The sequence below is a fragment of the Geotrypetes seraphini genome, chromosome 15 (genome assembly GCF_902459505.1).
Source record: "Geotrypetes seraphini chromosome 15, aGeoSer1.1, whole genome shotgun sequence".
In the NCBI taxonomy this organism is placed as follows: Eukaryota; Metazoa; Chordata; class Amphibia; order Gymnophiona; family Dermophiidae; genus Geotrypetes; species Geotrypetes seraphini.
In genome coordinates, this window is record NC_047098.1 from 44,165,063 (window position 1) to 44,190,804 (window position 25,742).

At 41.7% G+C, this 25,742-nt stretch overlaps 1 protein-coding gene across 1 annotated transcript in view; it reads left to right on the forward strand.

Moving 5' to 3' along the window:
• Nucleotides 1-25,742, forward strand: part of LOC117349253 — a 165,200-nt gene that overhangs the window by 106,255 nt on the left and 33,203 nt on the right. Inside the window, exons 16-19 of the mRNA XM_033922471.1 lie at nt 1,664-1,817; nt 13,125-13,232; nt 14,788-14,949; nt 22,516-22,627. Coding sequence (XP_033778362.1) covers nt 1,664-1,817; nt 13,125-13,232; nt 14,788-14,949; nt 22,516-22,627 — 536 coding nt within the window. The remainder of the gene's footprint in view (nt 1-1,663; nt 1,818-13,124; nt 13,233-14,787; nt 14,950-22,515; nt 22,628-25,742) is intronic.

The window sequence follows — 25,742 nt, forward strand, 5'->3', positions numbered from 1 at the left end:
ATTGCATGTGGTGCTAGCAGTACAGTGATGACATTAAAGAAGACAATACTAAGACTATCCAATAGGGGGTGCCTACATCATGAATGTACATGCTAGGATAAAGGATTCTCCCCAGCTAGATATTTTAGTTCTTGTTTGCCTGCACAAGCTTAGCAACATTTTCAAGGAAGGGAACCTTGAATATTAATTTTAATTTCTTTATTAGGATTTATTTACCACTCTTTTGAAGAAATTATTCCAAGGCTTGTTATTAACAAACTGAGGACCCCTTTTATCAAGCCGCATTAAGGGTTTTTATCGCCGGCTGCTGTGGTAAAAGCTCCAATGCTCATAGAATACCTATGAATGTTGGAGTTTTTATATCAGCGGCCAGCAATAAAAAAAAAACAAACCAATGCAGTTTGATAAAAAGGGCCCTTATTTTCTTATTCAAGGGTCTCAATGATTAATATTGTTCTATAAAAGCTAAATGTATTTTATAATCCTCTATACTGAGCAGGATTTGAATAAACTGGGGATAATGTTTTGATTTTGGGAAATCTAGCCCAGAATTTATGTGTACTGTTGCAGAAGAGAATTGTGACCAAATGCATCACAACAGATGAACAAAAATATATGGAATCATTTTTCGCCTTCAGATGGATTGAAGAATTCCCCAAAAGTTGTATCCATACTGCAGACTAGTATTTTGTGCCTTATGTTCATGTCATTTCTTTATATTCAAAACAAAAATGGAATTCAAACTTCAATTTTAAATATAAAATGTGTCCTCAGTATTTGATATTTCCAAAAATGACAATGAATCCAATAAATTCAATAAAGGATTGAATCATCTGTGGAGAGGAAGGACCTCAGACCATATCTTTGTATCACATACCAGCCAATGGCCATTCAGCCGATACAAATTGTGGTTTTAATCACCGGTCCTCCTCCGCCACCTCTACTATACGTACAAATCAGTGTATTTAAATAATTGTGTGAGAATCACAATCCATCTATAATTTAAATATTTAAATACTGAAAAAGCCACTTATCTTAGTGGTAACAAACAGATCATTTTAGGAACTGATCTGTTTGTTACCACTAAGGGCTCCTTTTATGAAGCCGTGGTAGTGGCTTTAACGGGCGTGACTTTTAATCACGCGCTACCCCTGTGCTAGCCAAAAAACTACCTTCTGCTCAAGAGGATGTGGTAGCGGGTAATGCGGCCGGCGGTTTAGCGTGTGCTATTATGTGCGTTAAACCGCTACCGCGGCTTCATAAAAGGAACCCTAAGATAAGTGACTTTTTACACATTTTAGTATTTAAATATTTAAATTATAGATGGATTGCGATTCTCATACAATTATTTAAATACATTGATTTGCACGTATAGTAGAGGTGGCGGAGGAGGACCGGTGATTAAAATCACAATCTGTATCAGTTGAAAGGCCATTGGCTGGTATGTGATACAAAGATATGGTCTGAGGTCCTTCCTCTCCACAAATGATTCAATCTTTTATTGAATTTATTAGATTCATTGTCATTTTTGGAAATATCGAATACTGAGGACACATTTTATATTTAAAACTGAAGTTTGAATTCCATTTTTGTTTTGAATTTTGTTATTTTGGATTGTAGAATTTGGAATATTGCTTTTTTGTTAAGTCTTTATATTCAACAGACTTGGCTGAATGAGTTTGACCCCCTTGCTGTGAAGTTAAGAGTCTCTGTGTTTTATGGCTGCGTGAAACTACGTTCCAAAATGGGCTCTATTCAACCCAGTCTGCTAACAATGAACAAAGGAAAAGCTACGGCCATCACTTTAAAGTTCAATGGTATTGATCTTTCTCTTTTTCTCAGTTTCCTTGCACTTCATCCTAGTTATGTTAAATTACCATTAGAGCCTCTGGATGGTAGATCAACCTTTCCTTACACATGTTTTTGTTCATTATTCCATGTATCTCCGAATCTTAGGATGATAAAGTAAAGTAATTTATAGGAGAGCACATGCAGTGAGATTGATCTACATATGAATTTCTCCAGTCCTCCTTCATACTGTTTTGAAGGGTAACTTTGTAAATGTGTGTAGATTAGCATTTTACACATTCCAGGAGGCACTTATAAAATTACCTGGGTTATACACATATAAAAATAGATGTACCAATTCCTATCTGAATATGCTTATATATGCCCAAATTCTATAAATGGTGCTTTGAGTTACTCCTGCCTTGGAACAGGTGTAAACCTGTGTGGGAGCTCTCTGGTAAGATTTTTTATAAGGTATATAGGAACTTGGGTTGCCTTTATAAAAAATACTATATTAAAAATGGCTTACAATGTCATGAAAAAGTCTTTGCTTTTTTATTTTTAAGATTATTCATTTATTACAACAAATAAAAATCAGTTCCAAAAAACAAAAAAGAATCATACACCAACTTAAATTTCTGGTCCACATTAATAGGACTACTGATAACTCAGTGGAGGAATACCTATAAAGTAATTCATATATAAAATATATAATCACCTTATCTACAGGCAGGAAATTTATTCAACTTCTTTTATAGAAAAAGTCTTTGCTAAATGAATTCGCAATCAGTCTCTCAACAATAACAATAATATCCCAAAAGCCCAAATAATAGTCATTAGCAAACAGATCTCAGTGGTGCTACCCAGAACTTATATATTTTCACTGAGAATTTTATGTTCCACAATGGTGTTGACAAGCATTTAAATGTGAAATGGTTGAGCCGCTGTAGGACATAAGTTAAGAGACTTTGGGCTAGATTGGGCGATCGTAGGAATGCCCCCATCTGCCTGCCAGGATCTCTCTATAGTGATCCCAGCGCATGCGCAGACCATCTGTAGATGGTCTGTGCATGCGCTTGACCTCCGGGTTGGCAGAGATTTTTTTTTTTTCTTTTTTTCTAGGGCAGAGGGAAGGGGAATGTGAAACAGGTGTCTGAATGTAATTGCAGAGAAAGCCGGAAGGGATTTCCATGAACTGGGCCCAAAGTGAAAGAATAACCGGCAGGTTTCAGAGAAAGGACGTTTAGAGCCTGTGGTTTTAACTTGCTTTAAGCCCACGGGTTAAAACCACGGGCTTGCACTGCGGGGAAGGGTTGGAAAGACGGGGAAGGCAGGCAGGCGTTTGGGGCAGCGGGAGAGTCAGAACAACAGTACTGAAATAAATTGTAAGACAAACCGTAACTGACAGGATTAAGCTCTGCCAAGGATTTTTTTTTTTTAGTAACAGCAGTTTCGTGTCAGGGCAGCAGGAGATCAGGGCTGAAAGGGCAGAGAGCAGGGCAGTAGAAGGCAGGGCGTGCAGAGAGCAGGGCTTCAATAGAGCAAGAGAGTCGGAAAGACGTTTTTGACTGGTCCCCAGCAGTTGCTTCTTGCGTTGATTGGCCAGCACAAAATTTCTTTGGTGAATCACGTCCCTGTCTACTTTGCATGCGTTACCCTCATTTGCATGAACGGATTGGAAGCAGATCACAGGAGAGGTAAGTGAATCAGGCTGGAGAGAAATTTGGTCGTAAAGGGGTCGCAAACCGATCGGTACATGATCGGTTTGCTTTGTGAATTTAGCCCTTTATCTTTTCTATAAAAATTGAAGTCTTATGAATATTTGCTAATTGTGGAAGTTGCACATTCACAAAGATTTAAATTGAATTGAAAATTTGACAAGGTTTTGGACTAATGATAATATTCATGCCCCATTAAAGGTACAAACCTATTGAATAATAATAATAATAATTTTATTTTTTATATACCACCTAACCAAAAATGTTTCTAGGCGGTTTACAACAAATAATAACTAGTCATACAGTGAAGAATACAATTTAAAAGGAAAATACAATTCTAAGCAATGTACAGTAAATAGGAACTGATCCTACAGTGGAGAATATGATTTAAAAGAAAAGTACAATTTAAAAGAATGGTTCTGAACGGTTTACAGCTAATAAAAACCAATCGTACAGTAAAAATGCAATTTAAAAGGTGATACATTACATAAAAGAAGCAGGATACAAACTTTTCAAATAGTTGGGTCTTCAATAATTTTCTAAAATCAAGATAAGAAGAAGATCCTAACATAATTTTACCGAACCAACCATTCAATTTAGCAGCTTGAAAAGAGAGAGTTCGCTCCAGAAATCTTTTGTAACGACATAATTTAACAGAAAGGAAGGAAATGTAAATAAACAAACCCTGCGTGTGACCTTATTTGGGTGGTTCAGAGAAAAATGGGAAACAAGGTATCCAGGTGACAAGCCAAAAATAGATTTGTAACAGATACAAGCAAACTTAAACATAACTCTGGCCTCAATCGGCAACCAGTGAAGTTTCAAATAATATGGTGTAATATGCTCCCATTTCTTCAATCCAAAGATCAATCGAACTGCGGTGTTTTGAACCACTCTCAATTTTCTTAAAATTTTCTTGAAAGCACCCAAATAGATAACATTACAATAATCAAGAATACTTAAAAGATGAATGCACCAACAAACAGAATGAAGCTTCATCAAAATATTTCTTAATAGTGCGAAGTTTCCAGAGCGCAGCAAAGCATTTCTTTAATAATAGATCAGTATGATGTTCTAAAGTGAGATGTTTATCTAAAGTCACTCCCAATATTTTTATAGACTGTTCTATAGTATAGTCAAGACCATTCAATTGTATCGATGTTTCTTTAATCTTATCATTGGTGGTTGCAAGAAAAAAATTAGTTTTTTCTGGATTTAGTTTCAATTTAAAAGCAATCATCCAACATTCAATCTGATTCATGATGGTCGCTAAGAAATTTGTGATCTCGACTGTCAGACAAGTTAGTGGTATAATTATTGTAATGTCATCTGCATAAAAGTAAAATTTAAGATTTAAATTAAACAAAAGATTTCCCAGTGAAGCCAAATAGATATTAAACAAAGTGGGGGATAAAGTCGAACCTTGTGGAACCCCACATTGGTTTTCCCAACAATAAGAAAAAGTTCGTCCTTAAACACCTGGTATGATCTGTTACCCAAAAATCCTCGAAACCAGTTTAAGACCTTTCCTGAGATACCAATGGATTCCAATCAGTCAATAAGAATAGTATGATCCACCAGATCAAAAGCACTGCTCAGATCTAACTGCAAAATCAAAGCACTTGTACCTTGAAGATTATCCAGCAGAGAGGCCATGACAGTTTCAGTACTGAAACCTGACCGAAACCCAGACTGGCTATCTTGTAATATATTAAACTTATCCAAATAAGCAGTTAGTTCTGAGTTAACCAGACCCTCCAACAATTTAGTAAACAAAGGGATACTGGCAATAGGTCTGTAGTTGGAAGGTAAGATAGAAGATTCTTTAGGATTTTTAATAATCGGTGTGATCAAAATCTGACCCATTTCCTCTGGGAAAGTCCCATTAGATAATAAAAAGTTAGCCCAATTAAACAATTTGGCCTTAAAAGTAACAGGGGCAACTTTCATGACATTTGGAGGTCAAGCCTACAGTATGAGTTGACATACATAGTATAGAACTTACAGAAGATTTGCCAGTTGAAAGCTGTAAAATTGTTCCAATACATGTCAACTCTAGAGTCCACTAAACACTGAAGGACTGGAAAATACGAATGATTGTTAACGGGAACTACTAAAGAAGTTCTCAAATTTTTTATTTTCATATTGAAAAAGTCAGCCAAAACATCAGCAGAAAGGGAAAGTTCTTCAGTGGAACCAGTAAATGCCTCTATATCATAGAGGTCGTTAACCAGATTAAAAAGAGCACTACTATTAGTTGAAGAGTTGCCGATTTTTTGAGCATAGAAAGTGGTACGTTTCTCTTTAGTCAAATTTTTATATTCTTTTAATTTTGTCTTCCAGGTTAATCTATGTTCCATAGTAGTATCTGGGTGTTTGAAGTCCTTTTCCTTGTTATTCTGAACAATCAACACACATTGAGAATTTATTACATTAGAGATTTCTGTTCCGCCATTACCTTGAAGTTCAAGGCGGATTACAAAATAATTAAGGTTGGTCAGTTACATAAAGAGAACAGTGGTCTGTTATAAGAAGAGATCAGTGGTCATGACTAGTGAAGAGGGCGGGTATTCTCAGAGAGTTAAGAAGCTAGGAGGAATGATGGAATCGTGGTGTTAAGACTTAAGCAGGGATTTCTTGAAGAGTAAGGTCTTTATTTCTTTTCTGAATAGCTTGTAGTCCGTGGTTGTAATTAGCAGATTGGAGATTTGGTTATCCAGTTTCGCTGCTTGGGTGGCTAGGAGTCCGTCGTAAAGTTTTTTTCGTTTAACTTCTTTGATTGGCGGGTGTGTGAATGGGGTGTGAGATTTTCTATGTCTGGTTGAGGTATTATGGATGAGTCGGTTGTTCAGGTAGATTGGGCTGTCACCATTTATGGTTTTAAATAGCGTGCAGTAAAATTTGAATAGTATTCTTTCCTGGATTGGGAGCCAGTGTGAGCTCATGAAAGCTTCAGTGATGTGGTCGTGTTTTTTTAGGGAGGAGATGAGTCTTAGTGCTGTATTTTGGACTGTTTGCAGTTGTTTGATCATTATTGCAGGGCAGGGGAGATAGAGGATATTGCAATAATCCAGGATACCTAGGATAAGGGATTGAACTATGAGCTGGAATTGTGCTCTTTCAAAGAATTTGCGTATTTGTCTTAGGTTCCTCATTACGGCAAAAGATTTCTGAATTATTTTGTTTATTGTCTATTGTCACTCCTAGTAGTTTCAGGGTGTTTTGGATGGTGTAATTGATCAAGTTGATTTCTATATTGGTAATAGTGGGGGTTTTGTTATTTTCGAGGAGAATGAATTTTGTTTTGTCTGGGTTGAGTTTCAGTTTGTGGTCTTCCATCCAATTCGCTACTGTTTCCATAGTTCGGTGTAGAGTGCCTGTTATGGTGGTCTTTGGCTGATCAAAAGGTATGAGGATGGTGAAATCATCAGCATAACTATAGGAGGTTAAGCCTAGTTTTTTCATGTATGTTCCGAGGGAGGCAGTATATAGGTTGAATAGAGTAGGAGACAGAGGAGATCCTTGTGGAACTCCACAGGGGTTGGACCAAGATTCAGATTTTTCTTTATCTGATTTAACTCTGTATGATCTTGATTTAAGGAAACCCTTGAACCATGAGAGTACATTGTCTGAGATACCTATTGAGTCTAAAATTTGCAGTAGTATGTTGTGGTCTACCAGATCAAATGCTGCTGTTAGATCCAGTTGTATGAGAAGCATTCTTTTTCCAGTGCTGAGGTGTTGTCTAATTGTGTCCATAAGGGAACCTAGTAATGTCTCTGTACTGAAGTTGGTTCTGAAGCCAGATTGTGTTGGGTGTAGTATGTTATGATTTTCTAGGTAGGTGATAAGGAGTTTAGCTACTAGTCCTTCTATTAGTTTGATGTATAGAGGGATTGAGGCGATGGGTCTGTAGTTGGACGGTTGATCAGTTGGTCCTTTCGGGTCTTTCAGAATCGGGGTGATGATGATTTCACTGAGGTTAGTTGGGAAAAGGCCATCTGTGAGCATGTTTTGTATCCATTGAAAGAGTAGAATACGGAATTTTGTACTGGACGTTGTTAGGAGATATAGTGGGCAGTGGTTGAGGTCACATGATGCATGGCTGTACTTTTTGTAGAGTTTGTTGAATTCAGGCCATTGTATATTGGGGAACTGGGACCAAGATCTGTCTGCAGCTATTGACTCTTTTTCTGTGGGGCATATTGTGAGTTCAATTAGGTGAGGTGGTGAGCAGTTGAGGGTAGCTCTGGCATTTGTAATTTTATTCTTGAAGTGTTCTGCTAAGAGGGTGGCTGAGGGAGGGGGGGCGATGTTGGTGGTTATGAGGGGTTTGGTGTCTGTTAGTTGTTTTAATATTTGGAATAGTTTTTTGGATTCTTGGGTTTCTTTCCCAATTAGGTTGGTGTAGTATGTTTTCCTCTTATCCTTTAGTTGTATTTTGTATTGTTTGTTAATTTTTTTCCAGATGGTTTTCGTGTGTTCTAGGTTATTTTTTCTCCATTCTCTTTCTAGTCTTCTACATTGTCTTTTGAGTAGGAGTAGATCATTGTCAAACCATTGGTCAGATTGTCTGCTGGTTCTAGTTTTGGTTTTTGATGGGGCTACCTCATCAAGGATGTTATCGCTCAAATTACACCAGTGTGAAATGAAGTCCTTGGAGTTGTATTCCAGGATTGATTCATCTATTTTTGTCCAGAATTTGGTGGGCTCAATGTGCTTGCGTGAGGTGTAGGTTATTTTTTTGTTTTTTGGCATGGTTTTGTTTTTAGTCCAGATTAAGTTGAAAGTGTATGTGTAGTGGTCTGACCACAGGGAAGGGGACCAGATTCCATTAGAAGTTTGAATTTCTGAAGTGGATGTTTGATGGGTCATGAAGGCTGCGATGTCAAGTTGGTGTCCTTTCTCATGGGTGGATTGAGGATTTAAGATTCGGAAGGATAAGGCGTCGAGGAATGATAGAAGGTTATCAGCTGGTTTGGATGTTTGGTCTTCTAGATGTAGGTTTATATCTCCTAGGATAAGGTTGTGTGCTGCTGTGAGTGAGTTTTGATATATGAAGTTTTCAAATTCAGGTCTTACTGTGGACCAGTTTCCCGGCGGTATGTAGCAGAGCATGCAATTTAGTATGTTCTTTAGTGTGATGCTTGAGAGTTGGCATGCTAGAAGGTCCATGTGTGGGGTGGATGTTTTTTTGAGAATGCTTAGGGTTAGTGAGTCTTTGAAAATGATTGCAAGTCCTCCTCCTCTTTTTTTCTCCCTGCAAGACACTGTTATTTTGTATCCCTGAGGGCAGACTTCTGTTATTCTAGGATCTGAGTCTGATGTTAGCCAGGTTTCTGTAAGGAAGAGGCAGTCTATGTTCTCGTTTTTTATCCAGTTTTTAATATGTTCTATTTTTGGGCCTAAGGCTCTGATGTTTTGGAAGGCACATGTTAGAGTGGTGATTTCTTTTGTTGGTTGTGAGATGTTTTGGGATAGATGAGTGCTTTAGGTAGGTGTTGAGGTTTGGTCTTGGGGTGCGTAGATCTTCTTTCCCAAGATGTGGATATGGGGTGAGGACTGCTGGCATGGTGGTTAGTGCTTCTGATTGTCGGAATTCTCCTGTTGTGGTGTTGGATATTGTTTGAGATTGAGCTAGTGGGAGGAGTGGATATGTTATCTGCTACTACCTTCCAGTTGGTAATAAGGAGGATTAGTAGGATAACCTGGGTGAGTGTATGATGGTTTTTCTTCATATTTGTGGTAGGGGGAGGTTTTCCGATTATGTTGATCCTGTGCTATGACCGGTTATTTGGGGGTTGTTTGTTTGTTTGTTTTTCTGTGATTATCTCCGAATAGGTGGTTGGTCTTAAGTTGTGTCCAGTTGGGAAGGAATATGGATGCAACGTGGAGTGGGCGGAGTTCGCCCTTGTGTTCTGGTCACTGCTCCTGCTCTGCCTCCGCTGCTCCCGGTTCAAGGTGGGAGGCGGAGAAGTCTGAGGTAGGTAGGCGGAAGGCAGAACAAGCCTGAGGAAAAGATCAAAAGTAAAACAAAACAAACGCGATCCCGCTGAGCTTTTCAACTTGCTTGGCGGTGCAACGTGGAGGGGGGAGGGGCGGAGTTCGCTCCCACGCCCTTGTGCTCTGGTCACTGCTCCCGCTCTGTCTCCGCTGCTCCCGGTTCAAGGTGGGAGGCGGAGAAGTCTGAGGTAGGTGGGCGGAAGGCAGAACAAGCCTGAGGAAAAGATCAAATTTTCTTTTTTTTTTTTAATTTATTTGCTTTGCATTTTTAAGTGAACACTTTTTCTCCCTTTTGTATATTCAGTTGGGGACGTCTGACATGTTTTGCCAAAGTGAAGTCGAAGTGACGGTTTGGTTAAAATAAGGGGACAAATCCTTGAAAAAGTCTTGTGGCGAAACATGTCGGACGTCCTCGACTGACACAAATAAAAGCTAAGTTCAAATATCATCTGTAAAAATGGATTAAATTTTGGGTAGAATATTGTAACATTTTGTGAGACTGATTAAGAATTGTGGAGCATAAAATTCCCAGTGAAAATATAACAAGCTCTGAATAGGCACCACTGAGGTCTGCTTGCTAATGACTAATATTTGGGCCTTTATAAAATATTAACAATAGATGTACCTGTGTCCTTTGATTGCTTAGGCACCATTTTAGAAATTTAACCTTCACAGAGTAATTTTAAAAATGTATTTTTGTTTGTAAAACAGTGTTTTATATGCAGAAATTGACTTTTCTAAAAACTAGCCAGGGTGTATGCCCCATAATATTAGGTGTCTATAATGTATGAGCCCATTGTTCAGCCAACAGCACTCAGCATTTTCCTTCTATCTCTGGAAATTCAATGCCTAGCCATGTCTGGGCTCTGGCATTGAATTTCTGGGTATTCGAGGGGGTGTTGAAAAGTTCTCAGCCCAACCAAGACGAGTATGATGTGGATATGGTTCCATCAATGACCTGAAACAATCAAGTTTCAAGTTTATTATGACTTGATATACCACTTTAAGTACCAAAGCAGTTTACATCTTTATAGAATTATAAAAATTAATTAAAAGTCAGGGGAAGGAACAAACTAAAAGCAAATATTAAACAAAACATTGAAACAAAAGGAGAAAGGGTAAGGATACAATATTAAAATAAAAGGAAAAGGTACAGGAAAAAACGTCAGGGAGCATAGAATTTTGTTTCTGTAGATTGGCACTTAATGAAATAAGATACTCTTTTTAACTACAGTGGCAAAATAACACTCAGAATTTAAGAAGTTGGTTGGCTGGGCTGAGAACTATTCAACCCCCCCCTAACCCCCCTACCCCCGCTCATATGAGGCCATCTAAAACATAACTAGTTAAATGTGATATTCAGCACTTAACCAGCTATGGTGAACTGCATAAAAGGAGAACTGTTTTATGTGGTCCTATTTATGTGGTGTTGAATATCGACACTTAACCAGCCAAGTGTTGTATCTGCCCCCAAAACAACCCCAAAATAGCCAGTTTCACATAGGGCACTTACTAGGCAATTTTAGTGGCACTATCCAGATGAGTGCTGCTGAATATACCCGATTAGCAACTTAACTGTTCAGGAATGGGATAGGAGAAGGACAGAACTCATGGGGACGGGACAGGACAAATTTGTCCCCATGTCATTCTCTAATTCTCAGCCCATTGCTCTAACCATTAGGCTACTCCTCCACTATACAGAGATACTGTTAACTAATCTAGGGTTTGCCAGGGAACAGAATTTGCACTTATGCATATATTTTATATAATATGGAAGGTTTACACATGGAAAATGGCCATAATAAAAATGAACTCAGATAAACGTGTGAAAAGCAGGCACATCAAAGGTAGTACCTGCTTTTACATTATTCATGAGTAGGCATTCTGGGGATCATAATTAGGGGAGGCCTGGAACAGAGAGGCCTATTTTATAAACCATTTGTTTATTCAAGACATTTCTTATCTACACAATATACCATTTTAGGTAAACACATAAATAATATATACACTTACATATACCTTCTTTTGAGCAGGCATAAATTTGTTTGAGAGAATGTGTGCTGCTGGAACTCATTGTCCAAGCCTATTTTAAAAAGGCACATAAAATAATAGTGTGCAAAAAGATATAGTAATAGAAAACCTGATACAAGCAAATACTGTCCACATAGTCAGTTCCTGTTGAATTATAGGGACCAGAGCAGCAAAAAAAAAAGAGGCACAGGAGATGTCTAAACCAACCTTCAGTTACAAATGCTTTATTAACAGTATATCCAATATCCAAAAACAGGTCCTTGACATACAATGTAAATGTGGTCCCAACTAGAATCCAAGTTTCGGCAACTATGTCGCCTTCCTCGAGGGATAGTAAGGAACACTCAGGCATCTCTATTAAGAAAAGAAACGCCTAGATGTCTTTGCGATGTTGGAAAAATTGAATTATGAAGCAGTTGTCCCTGTAACTGTGATGAGTACATTGTTTCCTAGTTCAGATTGAGATTGGCTTCTCCAGATGTTCTTCAAGAATTGGGATAAATTGTTTTTAAATATCAAAGTAAATAATTTTTTTATCCTATTAAAGTTATTTTATTTAATATATCACATTTATTGACAAAAAAATGTTAAACCAAAGCGGTTTCCAATAATAAAAAACCAAGGGTAAAAGTTTAAAAAACCAATAAAGACAAACAGGATAAGTAGGCCATGACAGAAAAACTAACTGGACACGAATAGGCTGACAGTGGGAGGAAAGGTTTACAATATATTGTAGGGAAGAACAAGGAAGGAAACAACAAAAGGTAAAAGGTAAAATGAAAAGTATACATATGAACTGTAGTAAAAGTAAGGCTATAAGGAAATTGTATCAAATGCCTTTTTGAAGTAGCAGGCTTTTAGTTGTGACTTAAAGTTCTTGAGAGATTTTTCTGACCTTACATCCAGGGGTACTACAATTGACTGCTTTTTCTTTCTTAAATGTCCCTTCAAATATATTGTTAAGTTGAGAAGTTATCAAGGCGTAATAAAAAGCTATCTTTTTCTGCACCTTGATATATCACAGGATTCAGTAACCAGCGGTATCTCAGTGTTCCACAGGTTCCTGAATCCCATGGGAAAAGAATAACGCTGCATGCAAGAAATTTAGAAAAATTGGATCATTATAATGTTTGAACTATTAAATAAATACAGTTTTGATTCAGCACAACAAATAGGATAAATTATTACAATTAATGGTGTGTATTTATCCATTGATCTGAGTTTTCCATTATGTGGGATGGTTCATGTATTTCCACAGACATATTAAGAAAACTGGAACTGACAATATGTGTGTCCTTTATAGAATAGGCATAAACTATGTGCTTTTTGCAAATATATGTGTGTAAAATAAGCTGGCAAGTTTGTATATGCCAGAGAGCTGATATAAGGGAAAGTATGGTGTAGCTTAGATGTATTCCTGCTGCATAAATTAGGAAATAAGTTAAAAAATTATTTTCTAAATTCACAAAACTTCATTAGTTATACTCTAGTTTTCAATTAAGTTAATCAGAAAGAATAATTTTAAAATTCTCCTGCAATTTGATTAAAAGGTCTTTTTTAATTTTTTTTTAATTTTATTTCAAGAAACTTGGACCTTTAATACCTTGGACCCATCTGAATTTACTGATGTTGCACACACAGATGTGAATCCCTACATGGTACTAGCTGTAATATACAGCCGTGAAGCAAATGGTGTGTGTTTTCTTTTATAATTTCTCATTTTATTTACCTAATTGCTAGGAGTATGTGTTGGTCATTGAGGGAGAAATGGTGGATGTGTGGAAGTCTCCTGGTAGAGATGGTGGAGACTAAGACTGTGTCTGAATTCAAGAAAGCATGGGATAGGCACTTGGAATCTATTAGGGAGAGGAGGTCATAGATGCTGCATATGGGCAGACTGGATGGGCCATTTGGCCTTTACCTGCTGTCATGTTTCTCTGTTAATAATCAAACTGTTCACATTGGTGCAAATACATTGGGTACTTTTTAGCTGCAGGATTTTCAATGGAAATCAAAGCAAAATTTCACTTCTGGTTTTGCTTTAATTATTGTCACAGGTACAAAACAGATGTGGTATTTGCACCTGTTTTTGAAACTTGCCATGGGTTGTTTGAACCTGCAGTGACTGTAGATACTACTTTCACTGAAAATAATATGCATTTTAAATGGAATCTGTATACATTATTTTCTAGCCCTGACCTAATACACCCTCAGGAATTCCTCCTGTAAATATATCCCCCCCCCCCTTTTTACAAAGCTGCGCTAGTGGCTGCCACGTTGCAAAAGCCCCAAAGCCCTTTAAATCTATATGGGCTTCGGGGCAGTTAGCGCAGCGGCAGTCGCTAACTTGTCTTCATAAAAGGGGGGAATAGCTAAAATGGTACCTGTTGTAGAACAACTTTATTTGAAACAATTTTTCAGACAGTCTGTATTCACAGTTAAAATTACTTTTATCCATGTAAATTGCTTTGAAAATTGTCCCCTAAATAATTTCCTTTTGTATGAAAATATTGATATTTTTTCAGCCTATGCACATGATTTTGATATGTGTGTTTAGTTACTCCAATTGCAGTTTTGGGCCTTGAAATATTTGGCTTGAATTTACTCATAAAATGATAAAATGCAAACGTTTCAAATCTGAATTTACTGAGATTGACTGAATTAATGCCATTATTTGCAGATTCAGTATTCACACTACTCGAGATGGTGTGGGTCTGCAAATATAAGCATCTAAAGCAGTTCAAGATGATACAAAGACTTAGACATTTAAGTCAAGCTGAGCATAATTCAGATATATTTGAACCCATATATTTATTTTAAAAAATTTAGGGGTCCTTTTACTAAGGCGCACTAGCCAATTTAGTGCGTGCTAAATGCTAACGCATCTATTATATTCTATGGACGCGTTAGCGTTTAACGTGTGCTAAATTGGGTAGCCCCACTATCCTATGATTCTAGGCAAGTTATCAAGATGAGCATGCATAAAATTCATCATCATATAACAAGAAGAATTCTGCTAAAAACAATTACAAGAGAATACTGTAAAACAATTAAAGTGGAAAGGCTATTCAAAACAAGCCATAAGCTGCTTTCTTACTTGGGTCACAGAGCTAATATTCCATATTTCAAAATGTAATGCATTTCACAGACAGTGACTTCAGCAAAAAAAAAATAATAATAATAATTGAAAAGCACACCCTGTCTGTAGTAAATACATATTTATGTATAGTTCTTTTGCTTTTTACAGACTCACTAACACTTGGATGGGCAAAAGTAGAGGCATTTAAAGAAGAACCCATTGTTACTAGAGGTGCATGGTCACCCAGGGAGACAACTCTGCATCTTTTACTGCATCCAGGGAAAGAGCCATATAATATTATAGATGACAATATAGGATACAGCATAAAAGGTAATTTGAGGGGGAATGGTAAACTTATCAATGGTTATTAACTGATAAAAACACATGGAAGGTAATTCTATAAAGTATGCTTTGTTAGTCATCTATTACACAGGTAAATAATTAGCATAAATGGCATATACTCATATATGTATGTACCGGTATATGCCAAAATTCCTGCCTAAAAGTTGTTGTGTAAATATGTGTATATTGTATTGTTTATTGTTCGCCTTATACAAAGCGAAACACAGATTAACATATATACATATTTTACATAGTGCTTATTTTACAAGTAAGCATATACATAGGTGCAGTCTGGGAAGGACTCACATTTACATATGTAAATTATAGAATACTACAAGTTGTGCATGTAGAACCAATGAGGCTCATAATCAAAACTTAAACACATCTAAAAACCTGCCCAAGTTGACACTTGCCGATAATCAAACCAACTTTCTGTCCGCTGAATGCCGCTGTATGCTCAGAGCTGAAAGGGGCATATCTGGAGGAGTGGTTAGGGCAGTATTTGGGTGGGATATGGGCCGACCTAGATTTAGTCATCCTGCAGAGATAATCGAATGTTTCATAAAACTTCTTGGATGAAACTTATACATTGTGAGTTAGACGATGTAAAAGCAGGTATAAGTGCCAAAAAGGTATCCAAAGTGACCAGATAATCACTGCAGAGACAACGTAAAGACCCACGCACACTCCCCCAGTGATCACTGACCCCCTCACACTGCCACAAATATTTGAATAAAAATGTACATACCTATCTCCGGAACATCAGCACCTGCTATAGGAAAGCCTAGTGGAGCTGCATACAGGTGTCTTAAGTAGCCTGGGGGTGGGCTAATAAACCATAGAGAGGAGGACCCAGGCTCATAAGCCAATCTACTACATTCTTGGTGGAAAATGTGAGCCCACCAAAAATCCCCCAAACCCTACTGTACTGCCATATGGGTGGCACCTGCATCCATAAGGGCTATTATCCCAGGACAAGCAGGCAGCATAGTCTCTACATGTGGGTGACGTCACCAATGGAGCCCCCTAACAGACGTTTTCACAAGCAGACTTGCTTGAAGACCTTCAAGCTTGCGATTGGCCCACGCATGCGCGCGTGCCCCTCCTGCCCGACCTAGGGCATGCGTCTCCTCAGCGTGTCTTCAGTTCTCTGTTTTCCACGGAGCCAGAAGCACTGCTCCCTTACTTCGCGCGATATCGTTGTCCCTCTTGCACCGTGGCTTGTTTGGTTAGTTTATTTTGAGTCGCTGTGCTCGCGTCTGTGTTTTTCTTTCTTTTGATTTGTTTTTCAGTTCGTATCTTTTTGACCGGGTTCCCGGTCTTACTCTGGCCACCTGGCCTCGCGGGGCCGCAGTCGTCTCTTTTCTTATGTCCCAGCCTCATTTCGGGTTTAAAAACTGTACTAAGTGCAACCAGGTTATCTCCATCACCGATCCTCATCATTGGTGTGTGGAGTGCCTGGGTGCAGAGCACCGCACTGAGTCGTGCCCCCATTGTGTGACTTTGCAACCGCGGGATCTTCGTAGGAGGGTGGCCAAGATTCTCCAACTCTTTGGCCCCATGGATCCTGTGGGATAGGCCTCGAGCTCAGCCTCGGCGCCCTCGTTGGGTGCTTCGGCCTCGAAATCCTCGGCCTCGAAGTCCCCGGCCTCGGGTAAGTCTCCTCTTTCCTCCTCAGGTGTGCCGGCAAAGAAGCCTACCTCCGAGTCTCATGTCAGTGCCGCCTCGGTATCTTCAAGACATGATTCTAAGCGTGCCTCCTCACGTAGGGAATATTCTTCCTCGAGTTCGCCCCCAAAGGAGCGCAGTGCTACACCTAAAACCCAACCATCTTTGGTCTCGGTGCCTATGTTCGAGGACATGCTTAAGGCTATTCTTACCACGCAGCTTTCCTCGGTGGTGAGCCAACTGGTCCCGACTTCGACGCCTCTGACCTCAGTCTCGACCCAGTCTCGGTCTGACCAGCCTGAGCATCCCCTCGTTTCTCGAAGCCCTGCCCGCAAAACTCGTCGGGTTCCCTCGAGCGATTCTTCATCCCCCGAGTCCCCTGTAACTTTTCGGGGATCCAGGCCAGGGGGCCGTTTTTCCCCTGCTACTTTGTCGAGGTTTGCCCCTCCTAAAAAGCCCCGGTCTTCTCCGCCCCTTCGGGACAGGTCTCTGACCACGAAACCTACTAGATACACGCTTGTCCTCGAGTTGGACTCTGGGTTGTGTTCCCCATCGAGGCAGCTACCAGCCTCTACGGGGTATTCTTCGAAACCAGTGGAGGAATTTTCCTCTACCCAGTCTTCCCCAAGGCGTTGCCAGCTAAATCATTGGACCCTGGGGTCTTCCCTAACCCACCTATCAAGGGGTTGTTCCTCGACGCCCCCCAGACACTTTAGTAGAGCCTCTTCAGTCTCCCATTCGCGGGACTCCGAGGCCCCGGCTGACTATTCGAGGGAAATTTCTCCCTCTTTCTTGGCTGCCCCCAGATCTCGCTCGGGGTCTCCTCAGGAGGATGAGTCTTCTTCTCGAAACTCCTCCTTTACTCGTTTCATCTCTGATATGGGTAGGGCCTTGAAACTGGATCTCGAGTCTGAGTCCCATTATACCCAGGAATATCTGGCAGAAATGGGTATGGATCATCCGCCCCATGAGGCGCTGCGCTTGCCATTGCACCAGGTTCTCCGGCAAACTTTTCTCCGGAACCTGGAGACCCTCTATGCGGTCACGGCCATTCTCTCCAAGTTGGAGTCCCGTTACCGGATGATTCCGATAAAAGGGTTTGAAAGTTCTCAGCTTTCTCATAAATCCTTGGTGGTTGAGTCTTCCTTGAAGAAGTCCAACCCTTCTAAGGTTTACACTGCCATCCCTCCAGGCCGGGAGGGCCGTATGATGGACAAGTTTGGTTGCCGTCTTTACCAAAACTCAATTATGGCGAATCGTGTCCTTAATTATAACTTTATCTTCACGTCCTACCTCCGGTTCTGTGTGGATGCCCACCGCTCGTTCCGGGAGGACATACTGGATTCTCAGCGTCAGGAGTTTCGTCTTCTCGAGGAGACCCTCTCCAGCTCCGCCTCTAAATGTTTCAGGCGGCCTACTATGCATTCGAGTTGTCCTAGAGGGTCACGGCCTTTGCGGTCGCCATGCGTCACCTCGCTTGGCTTCACATTGTGGATATGGATCCGAATCTACAGGATCGTCTTGCCAATCTCCCATGTGTGGGTCATGAGCTCTTCGATGATTCCATCGAAGCGGCCACCAAGCGCCTCTCGGACCATGAACGGTCCTTCGCCTCTCTGGTGAAACTTAAACCGAAGGCCCCTCCGGCTCGGCCATACAAAATTCCTCTCCGAAGGTACCCACAGAAATCTACGCCTGCCTTCTCTTGGCCTCCTTCGAAGTGGCTGCAGCAGCAGCAACGTCAAACTAAGATTCAGCCACCGGCTCCGGCGAAGACTGGGCCGTCCTTTTAACAATTCCAGTCTGAGCCTTCGGGCTGCCTTCCTCCTGGAGCCTTCCCCCCTCCCCATCGGGGGTCATTTCCATCATTTCTATGCCCAGTGGGAAAGTCTTACCACCGACAATTGGGTGCTTTCTATCATCCGGGAAGGGTACTCCCTTCACTTCAGTCACGTACCCCCGGACCTGCCTCCAAGAGTTTCCTTCTGCTCTGTCTCAGCTGCCTCTCTTCTGCATGAAGCTCAGGCCCTTCTTCATCTTCGAGCGGTCGAGGAGGTTCCCCCGGACCAGTGGAACACCGGATTTTATTCCCGGTACTTTCTGGTACCCAAGAAGATGGGGGATCTGCGTCCAGTCCTGGACCTCCGTGCTCTGATCGAATTTCTAGTCAGGGAACGGTTCAGAATGCTCACCCTTCCTACTTTGTACCCCTTCTTGGACAAGGGAGACTGGCTGTGCTCACTGGACCTCAAGGAGGCATACACGCACATTCTGATACACCCGGTCTCTCGCTGGTATCTGAGATTCTGGGTGGGGGATCTCCATCTCCAATATCGTGTTCTTCCCTTTGGCCTGGCGGCCTCTCCGAGGGTCTTCATGAAATGTCTAGTGGTGGTTGCTGTGGCCCTGCATCTCCACAGCCTACAGGTATTTCCCTACCTCGACGACTGGTTGATCAAAGTGTCCTCTCGCCACGAAGTTCTGCTAGCGACGAATCAAACCATCTTTCTCCTCCAGAGCCTCGGCTTCGAGGTGCACTTCCCCAAGTCTCAGCTCTGCCCGTCCCAGTCTCTGGAATTTATTGGAGCGATCCTGGACACGGCTCGTCTCCGCTCCTTCTTGCCTCGGCCTCGACAGGAGGCCCTTGTTCGCTTATGCCGGAGGGTAGCCCATCTGTCTTTGGCCCCGGCTCGGCTCATGATGGTCCTCCTAGGTCACATGGCCTCCATGGTTCACGTGACTCCTTTTGCCAGACTTCACCTCCGTATTCCTCAATGGACTCTAGCGTCCCCATGGAACCAGGATCGGGACCCTGTCTCTCGACTCATTGTCGTGACTCCTTTGTTGAGGCAGTCTCTCTGTTGGTGGATGCTCTCTTCCAATCTTTCCAGAGGTTTTCTGTTTCATGCTTCTCCCCCGCAGAAGGTCCTGACTACGGACTCGTCGGCCTACGCTTGGGGGGCTCATCTGGACGGTCTTCGCACTCAGGGTCTTTGGTCCAGTGCCGACCGACTTTGTCACATCAACCTGCTAGAGCTTTGAGCGATCTTCCTTACCCTGAAGGCTTTTTGTCACCTGCTTCGCGACTGAGTAGTGCTGGTCTGCACGGACAACCAGGTCGCCATGTATTATATCAACAAACGGGGGGGAACGGATTCCCTGTCCCTGTGCCAGGAGGCGATGCGGTCTGGGATTGGGCCTTCTGCCGCAATATATTCCTTCGAGCAGTCTACATTTAGGGCCAGCACAATTGTCTGGCGGACAAGTTGAGTCGTCTTCTGCAGCCTCACGAATGGTCCATCCATTCCTTGACCCTGCGTCAGATATGTGCTCATAGGGGGACTCCGGACGTCGATCTATTTGCGTCCCCCCACAATCACAAGTTACCCCACTTCTGCTCCAGGGTCTACACCCCACTCAGACTTGAGGCGGATGCTTTCCTGCTGGATTGGACAAATCTGTTTCTGTATGCGTTCCCTCCATTCCCTCTGATTCTGAAGACTCTCGTCAGGCTCAAGTCCACGAGTGCCACCATGATTCTGATAGCTCCTCGGTGGCCCTGACAGCCGTGGTTCTCCCTCCTGTTACAACTCAGTTCCAGGGAGCCTCTTCTTCTGCCTGTTTTTTCTTCACTGCTTATGCAGAGTCAGAGTTCTCTGCTTCATCCCAACGTACAGTCTCTGCACTTAACGGCTTGGTTCCTCAAGACTTGATGCCCTCGTTCCAGTTCTCCCAGCCTGTGCTGGAAGTCCTGGAGGCATCTCGGAAGGAGTCCACTCGCCAATGTTACCATCAGAAGTGGACCTGTTTTTCTTCCTGGTGTGCTACTTGACAGCAGGAGCCGCAATCTACCTCCTTATCTGCTATCCTGGACTATCTGTTACACTTATCTGGCGCTGGACTCAAATCCTCCTCGGTTCGAGTCCACCTTAATGCCATTGCCGCTTTTCATCAGCCGATTGACGGGAAGCCTATCTCTGTTCATCCTGTGGTTTCCCACTTCATGAAAGGCCTTTTCCATGTTCATCTGCCCCTTAAACCTCCTCCTGTGGTTTGGGATCTTAATGTGGTCCTTGCTCGCTTAATGAAATCCCCGTTCGAGCCGCTAGCGCGGGCTCACTTTAAGTTTCTTACTTAGAAGGTTGTGTTTCTTATTGCTCTCACTTCTGCCCGTTGGGTCAGTGAGCTTCAAGCAGGCCCTCCTTTCACTATCTTTCATCATGATAAGGTGGTTCTCCGTACCCATCCTAAGTTCTTGCCTAAAGTTGTTTCTGAGTTTCACATCAACCAATCCATTGTTCTCCCTGTGTTTTTTCCGAAGCCCCATTCTTACCCTGGAGAAGTGGCTCTGCATTCTCTTGATTGCAAGCATGCGCTGGACTTCTACTTGAAGCGCACCGCTCCTCATCGTACTGCCCCCCAGCTATTCATATCTTTCGATCCTAATCGCTTGGGTCATTCTGTTTCTAAGCGGACCATTTCTAACTGGTTGGCCGCTTGTACCTGCCGGGTTGAGTCACAGGCCACAAGGTCAGAGCGATGGCGGCGTCTGTTGCTTTCCTCCGCTCGACTCCGATTGAGGAAATCGGTAAAGCTGCCACTTGGTCCTCGGTTCATACATTTATCACGCACTACCTGTCTGGATGCTTTCTCCAGGTGTGACGGCCATTTTGGCCAGTCCGTTTTGCAAAATCTATTCTCCTAAATTGCCAACTCTCCCTCATCCCATTCAGGTTAGCTTGGAGGTCTCCCACATGTAGAAAATATGCTGCCTGCTTGTCCTGGGATAAAGCACAGTTACTTACCATAACAGGTGTTATCCAGGGACAACAGACAGATATTCTCGCAACCCACCCACCTCCCCGTGGTTGGCTTCTTTGCTAGCTATCTGAACTGAGGACACGCTGAGGAGACGCATGCCCTAGGTCGGGCAGGAGGGGCACGCGTGCATACATGGGCCAATCGCAAGCTTGAAGGTCTTCAAGCAAGTCTGTTTGTGAAAATGTCCGCTAGAGGGCTCCGTCGGTGATATCACCCACATGTAGAGAATATCTGCCTGCTGTGCCTGGATAGCACCTGTTATGGTAAGTAACTGTGCTTTGGGGTTGTAGACAGGTGGGTATAGATTCTGCACCTACATTTTTGCTGTGCATTTAAATTAAATCCAATCAGTGGCATAATAAGGGGGAGGGCAGTGTACGGACTGCTCTGAGTGACATCGCCTCTCTTCTTCTCTACCCCCTCCTTTATATCTCTTTAAATGTTCGCTGGCATGAGCAGCATCTTCCACTTGCTGCTTACACCGACCTCGGCTCCCTTCTGACGTCACTTCATGGTTGCAGGACCAGGATGTGACATCAGAAGGGAGCAGAGGCTAGCACAAGCAGCAGGTAGAAGATACTGCTTGTGCTGGTGAAAACATCGAGGTATGTGGAGGGTGGAGACACTGAAGCCGGGGAAAGAGTGGGGAACGCACAGCGCGGCAATGCTAGGCGCCACCACCCCAGGCACCAACCTCCCTCAACTTCCTTCCTACACCACTGAATCCAATTAAGGTTAATAATTGCATATTATGAAACCAATTATCAGAGCTAATTGACTTGTTATTGTGGTCCACGCAAATTGGGCATGTGCCCAAATTTTCATGTGCTAATCACAGCGCCATTATAAAAGATTAAGGCATAAACCTGTTAGCATACCTTAGTAAAAGGACCCCTTAGTTTGTAAAACCTAAAGGAATGTAACTCGCAATGAATTAAATACAAATCCGTTTCCCTTTCATTATACAGTCAGTTCCCATTGCTAACTGCCTACGTGCTTTTGAATATTAATGCCTCTAGTTTTTAACTTAACATATGTGTTGTTTAAAACATGGATGAACTTCAGGAAGACACCTATATGAAGAATCTTCATTAACTTTGTCAAACATCCATCTAACTGTTTTTGATCCATTGAAGGAAGAGGAAAGAGAGACAAGTACCCAAATGAGAGATGAGAGGTCAGTATTGAAGTTAGGATCTACAGAAAAGATGATCTTTCTTTGTAATAGGAAATTAAGAACATAAGAATAGCCTTAATGGTCCATCAAGCCCAGTAGCCCGTTCTCATGGTGGCCAATCCAGGTCACTAGTACCTGGCCAAAACCCAAAGAGTAGCAGCATTCCATGCTACCGATCCAGGGCAAGTAGTGGCTTCCCCCGTCTTTCTCAATAACAAACTATACATTTTTTCTCCAGGAAATTGTCCAAACCTTTCTTAAAATCAGCTATGCTAGCCACTCTTACTATATCCTCTGGCAATGAGTTCCAGCGCTTAACTATTCTCTGAGTGAAAAAATATTTCCTCTTATTGGTTTTAAAAGTATTTCCCTGTAACTTCATCGATTGTCCCCCTAGTCTTTGTAATTTTTAACAGAGTGAAAAATCGATCCACTTGTACCTGTTGTACTCCACTTAGGATTTTGTAGACTTCAATCATATCTCCCCTCAGCAGTGGTATACCAAGCATATGTGACACCCGAGCCCATCATTTTTTGACACCCCCCCATCTATATGAAAAACATGATTTTTAGTAACAAGCCACACGTCACACAAGAGTGTACCTAGGAAAAGGCAGCATCTTACATACTGCAGTGAGCAGTACAACATCAATACACCCATTGTAAAACTAAACAAGCCAGACTAGTACAGATCAATCCTGCACAGTCAATCCTAACAGAAAACCATGTCTTTCGAACACACAGAATACAGAAAACACCTTTACCTAGTATGAAATATGTCATCACAAACTAATCCCCCCCTTTTACAAAACTGTGGCTTTTAACCATGGTGGTAAACAGCTCAGACTCTCATAGAATTCTGAGCATCAGAACTGATACCACCACGGCCTGCGCTAAAAAATGCTCTACAGTTTTGTAAAAGGGGGGATAAAATAGAAATACATAGACAAAGGTTAAATTGAACCATCAAGAAGCTGGGGAGATCATGCCTAATGAACTTATTGCACTTCTTTGAAGGAATTAACAAAGGGATGGACAAAGGGGACCCCATAGACATCGTATATTTAGATTTCCAAAAAGCCTTTGACAAGGTACCCTATGAATGCCTACTTCGGAAACTGAAGAACCATGGGGTGGAAGGAGATGAAATTGGTTGGAAGGAAGGAAGCAGAGGGTAGGAGTGAAGGGCCACTACTCGGACTGGAGGAGGGTCATGAGTGGTGTTCCGCAGGGGTCAGTGCTCGGACCGCTGCTATTTAATATATTTATAAATGATCTAGAAACAGGGACGAAGTGCGAAATAATAAAATTCACAGGCAACACCAAACTATTTAGTGGTGCTCGGACTAAAGAGGACTGCGAAGAATTACAAAGGGACTTGAACAAACTAGAGGAGTGGATGACAAGTTGGCAGATGAAGTTCAATGTAGAAAAATGTAAAGTATTACATGTGGGAAGCAGAAACCCAAGGTACAGCTATACGATGGGATGTTATTAAATGAGAGTACCCAAGAAAGGGACTTGGGGGTAATGGTGGACAAGCCAATGAAGCTGACGGCACAGTGTACAGCGGCCGCTAAGAAAGCGAATAGAATGCTAGGTATAATCAAGAAAGGTATTACAACCAGAACAAAAGAAGTTATCCTGCCATTGTATCGGGCGATGGTGCGCCCGCATCTGGAGTACTGCGTCCAATATTGGTCGCCGTACCTTAAGAAGGATATGGTGATACTTGAGAGGGTTCAGAGGAGAGCGACACGTTTGATAAAAGGTATGGAAAACCTTTCATATGCTGAGAGATTGGAGAAACGGGGGCTCTGTTCCCTGGAGAAGAGGAGACTTAGAGGGGATATGATAGAGACTTACAAGATCATGAAGGGCATAGAGAAAGTGGAGAGGGACGGATTCTTCAAACTTTCGAAAACTACAATAAAAGGGCATTCGGAAAAGTTGAAAGGGGACAGATTCAAAACAAATGCTAGGAAGTTTTTCTTCACCCAACGTGTGGTGGACACCTGGAATGCGCTTCCAGAAGACGTGATAGGACAGAGTACGGTTATACAGTTTTATTTGGAACAGCTATGAGTAAAAAGAGTCAGATATCATCATTTAATGACAAATTTATATTAATCATGACTGGAGTCGCTATTCAAAATATCACCAACAATTGGAAGGATTGTAGTAAACTTAATTTCACCTTTTGGTGGAACTCATTATGTCATATGTTCAAAATGGAAAGATCAATAGCTGTACAAAATGGAAATTATAAGATCTTTTTGTGATGATTAAACACCAGTTATTTTATTTTTTTTGAAATATACACCATGAATAATAGGGAGGGGGAAGGGTTTTTATTATATTGTGTATAATATTAATAATAATGGGAAGGGGGGGTGGGATATGGGTTTATATATATATATATAATTGTTGTTTTTTCTTGATAGACTTACAAGTGATGTTTTCAATAATATGTATGAGATTAAATTGTACACTTCTTGAATGATTAAAAATGAATAAAGATTTAAAAAAAGAAAAAAAAGGACAGAGTACGGTATTGGAGTTCAAGAAGGGATTGGACAATTTTCTTTTTGGAAAAGAGGATAGAGGGGTATAGATAGAGGATTACTACACAGGTCCTGGACCTGTTGGTCCGCCACGTGAGCAGACTGCTGGGCACGATGGACCTCGGGGTCTGACCCAGTGGAGGCACTGCTTATGTTCTTATGACTCTGCATACAATGCAACACCACAGAAACAGCAATGAATCTCCCCAAAGCAAAAAAATAAATAAATAGAATTTATTTTCTACCTTGTCTTCTCTGGTTTCTGCTTTCCTCATCTTCTTGTCACTTTCTTCCTTTCATCGGCCATGTACCCTCTCTCTGCCTCTTCTATAGGGCATCTTCTCTCCTTCTAGTCCCCTTCCAGAAACTTTATGCCTCCCCCTTCCATCTCTCCCTTCACCCTCATTGGTCTGGCATCCATCTCCTTCCCTCCCTCCCCATGCCCTGACATCTCTCCCTCCCCCTCCATGGTCTGGTATCTCCTTTCCTTTCCCTCCTTCCCATGGACTTGGCATATCTGGTTCCTCTCCCTTGTCTTCCTTCTCCCTCCT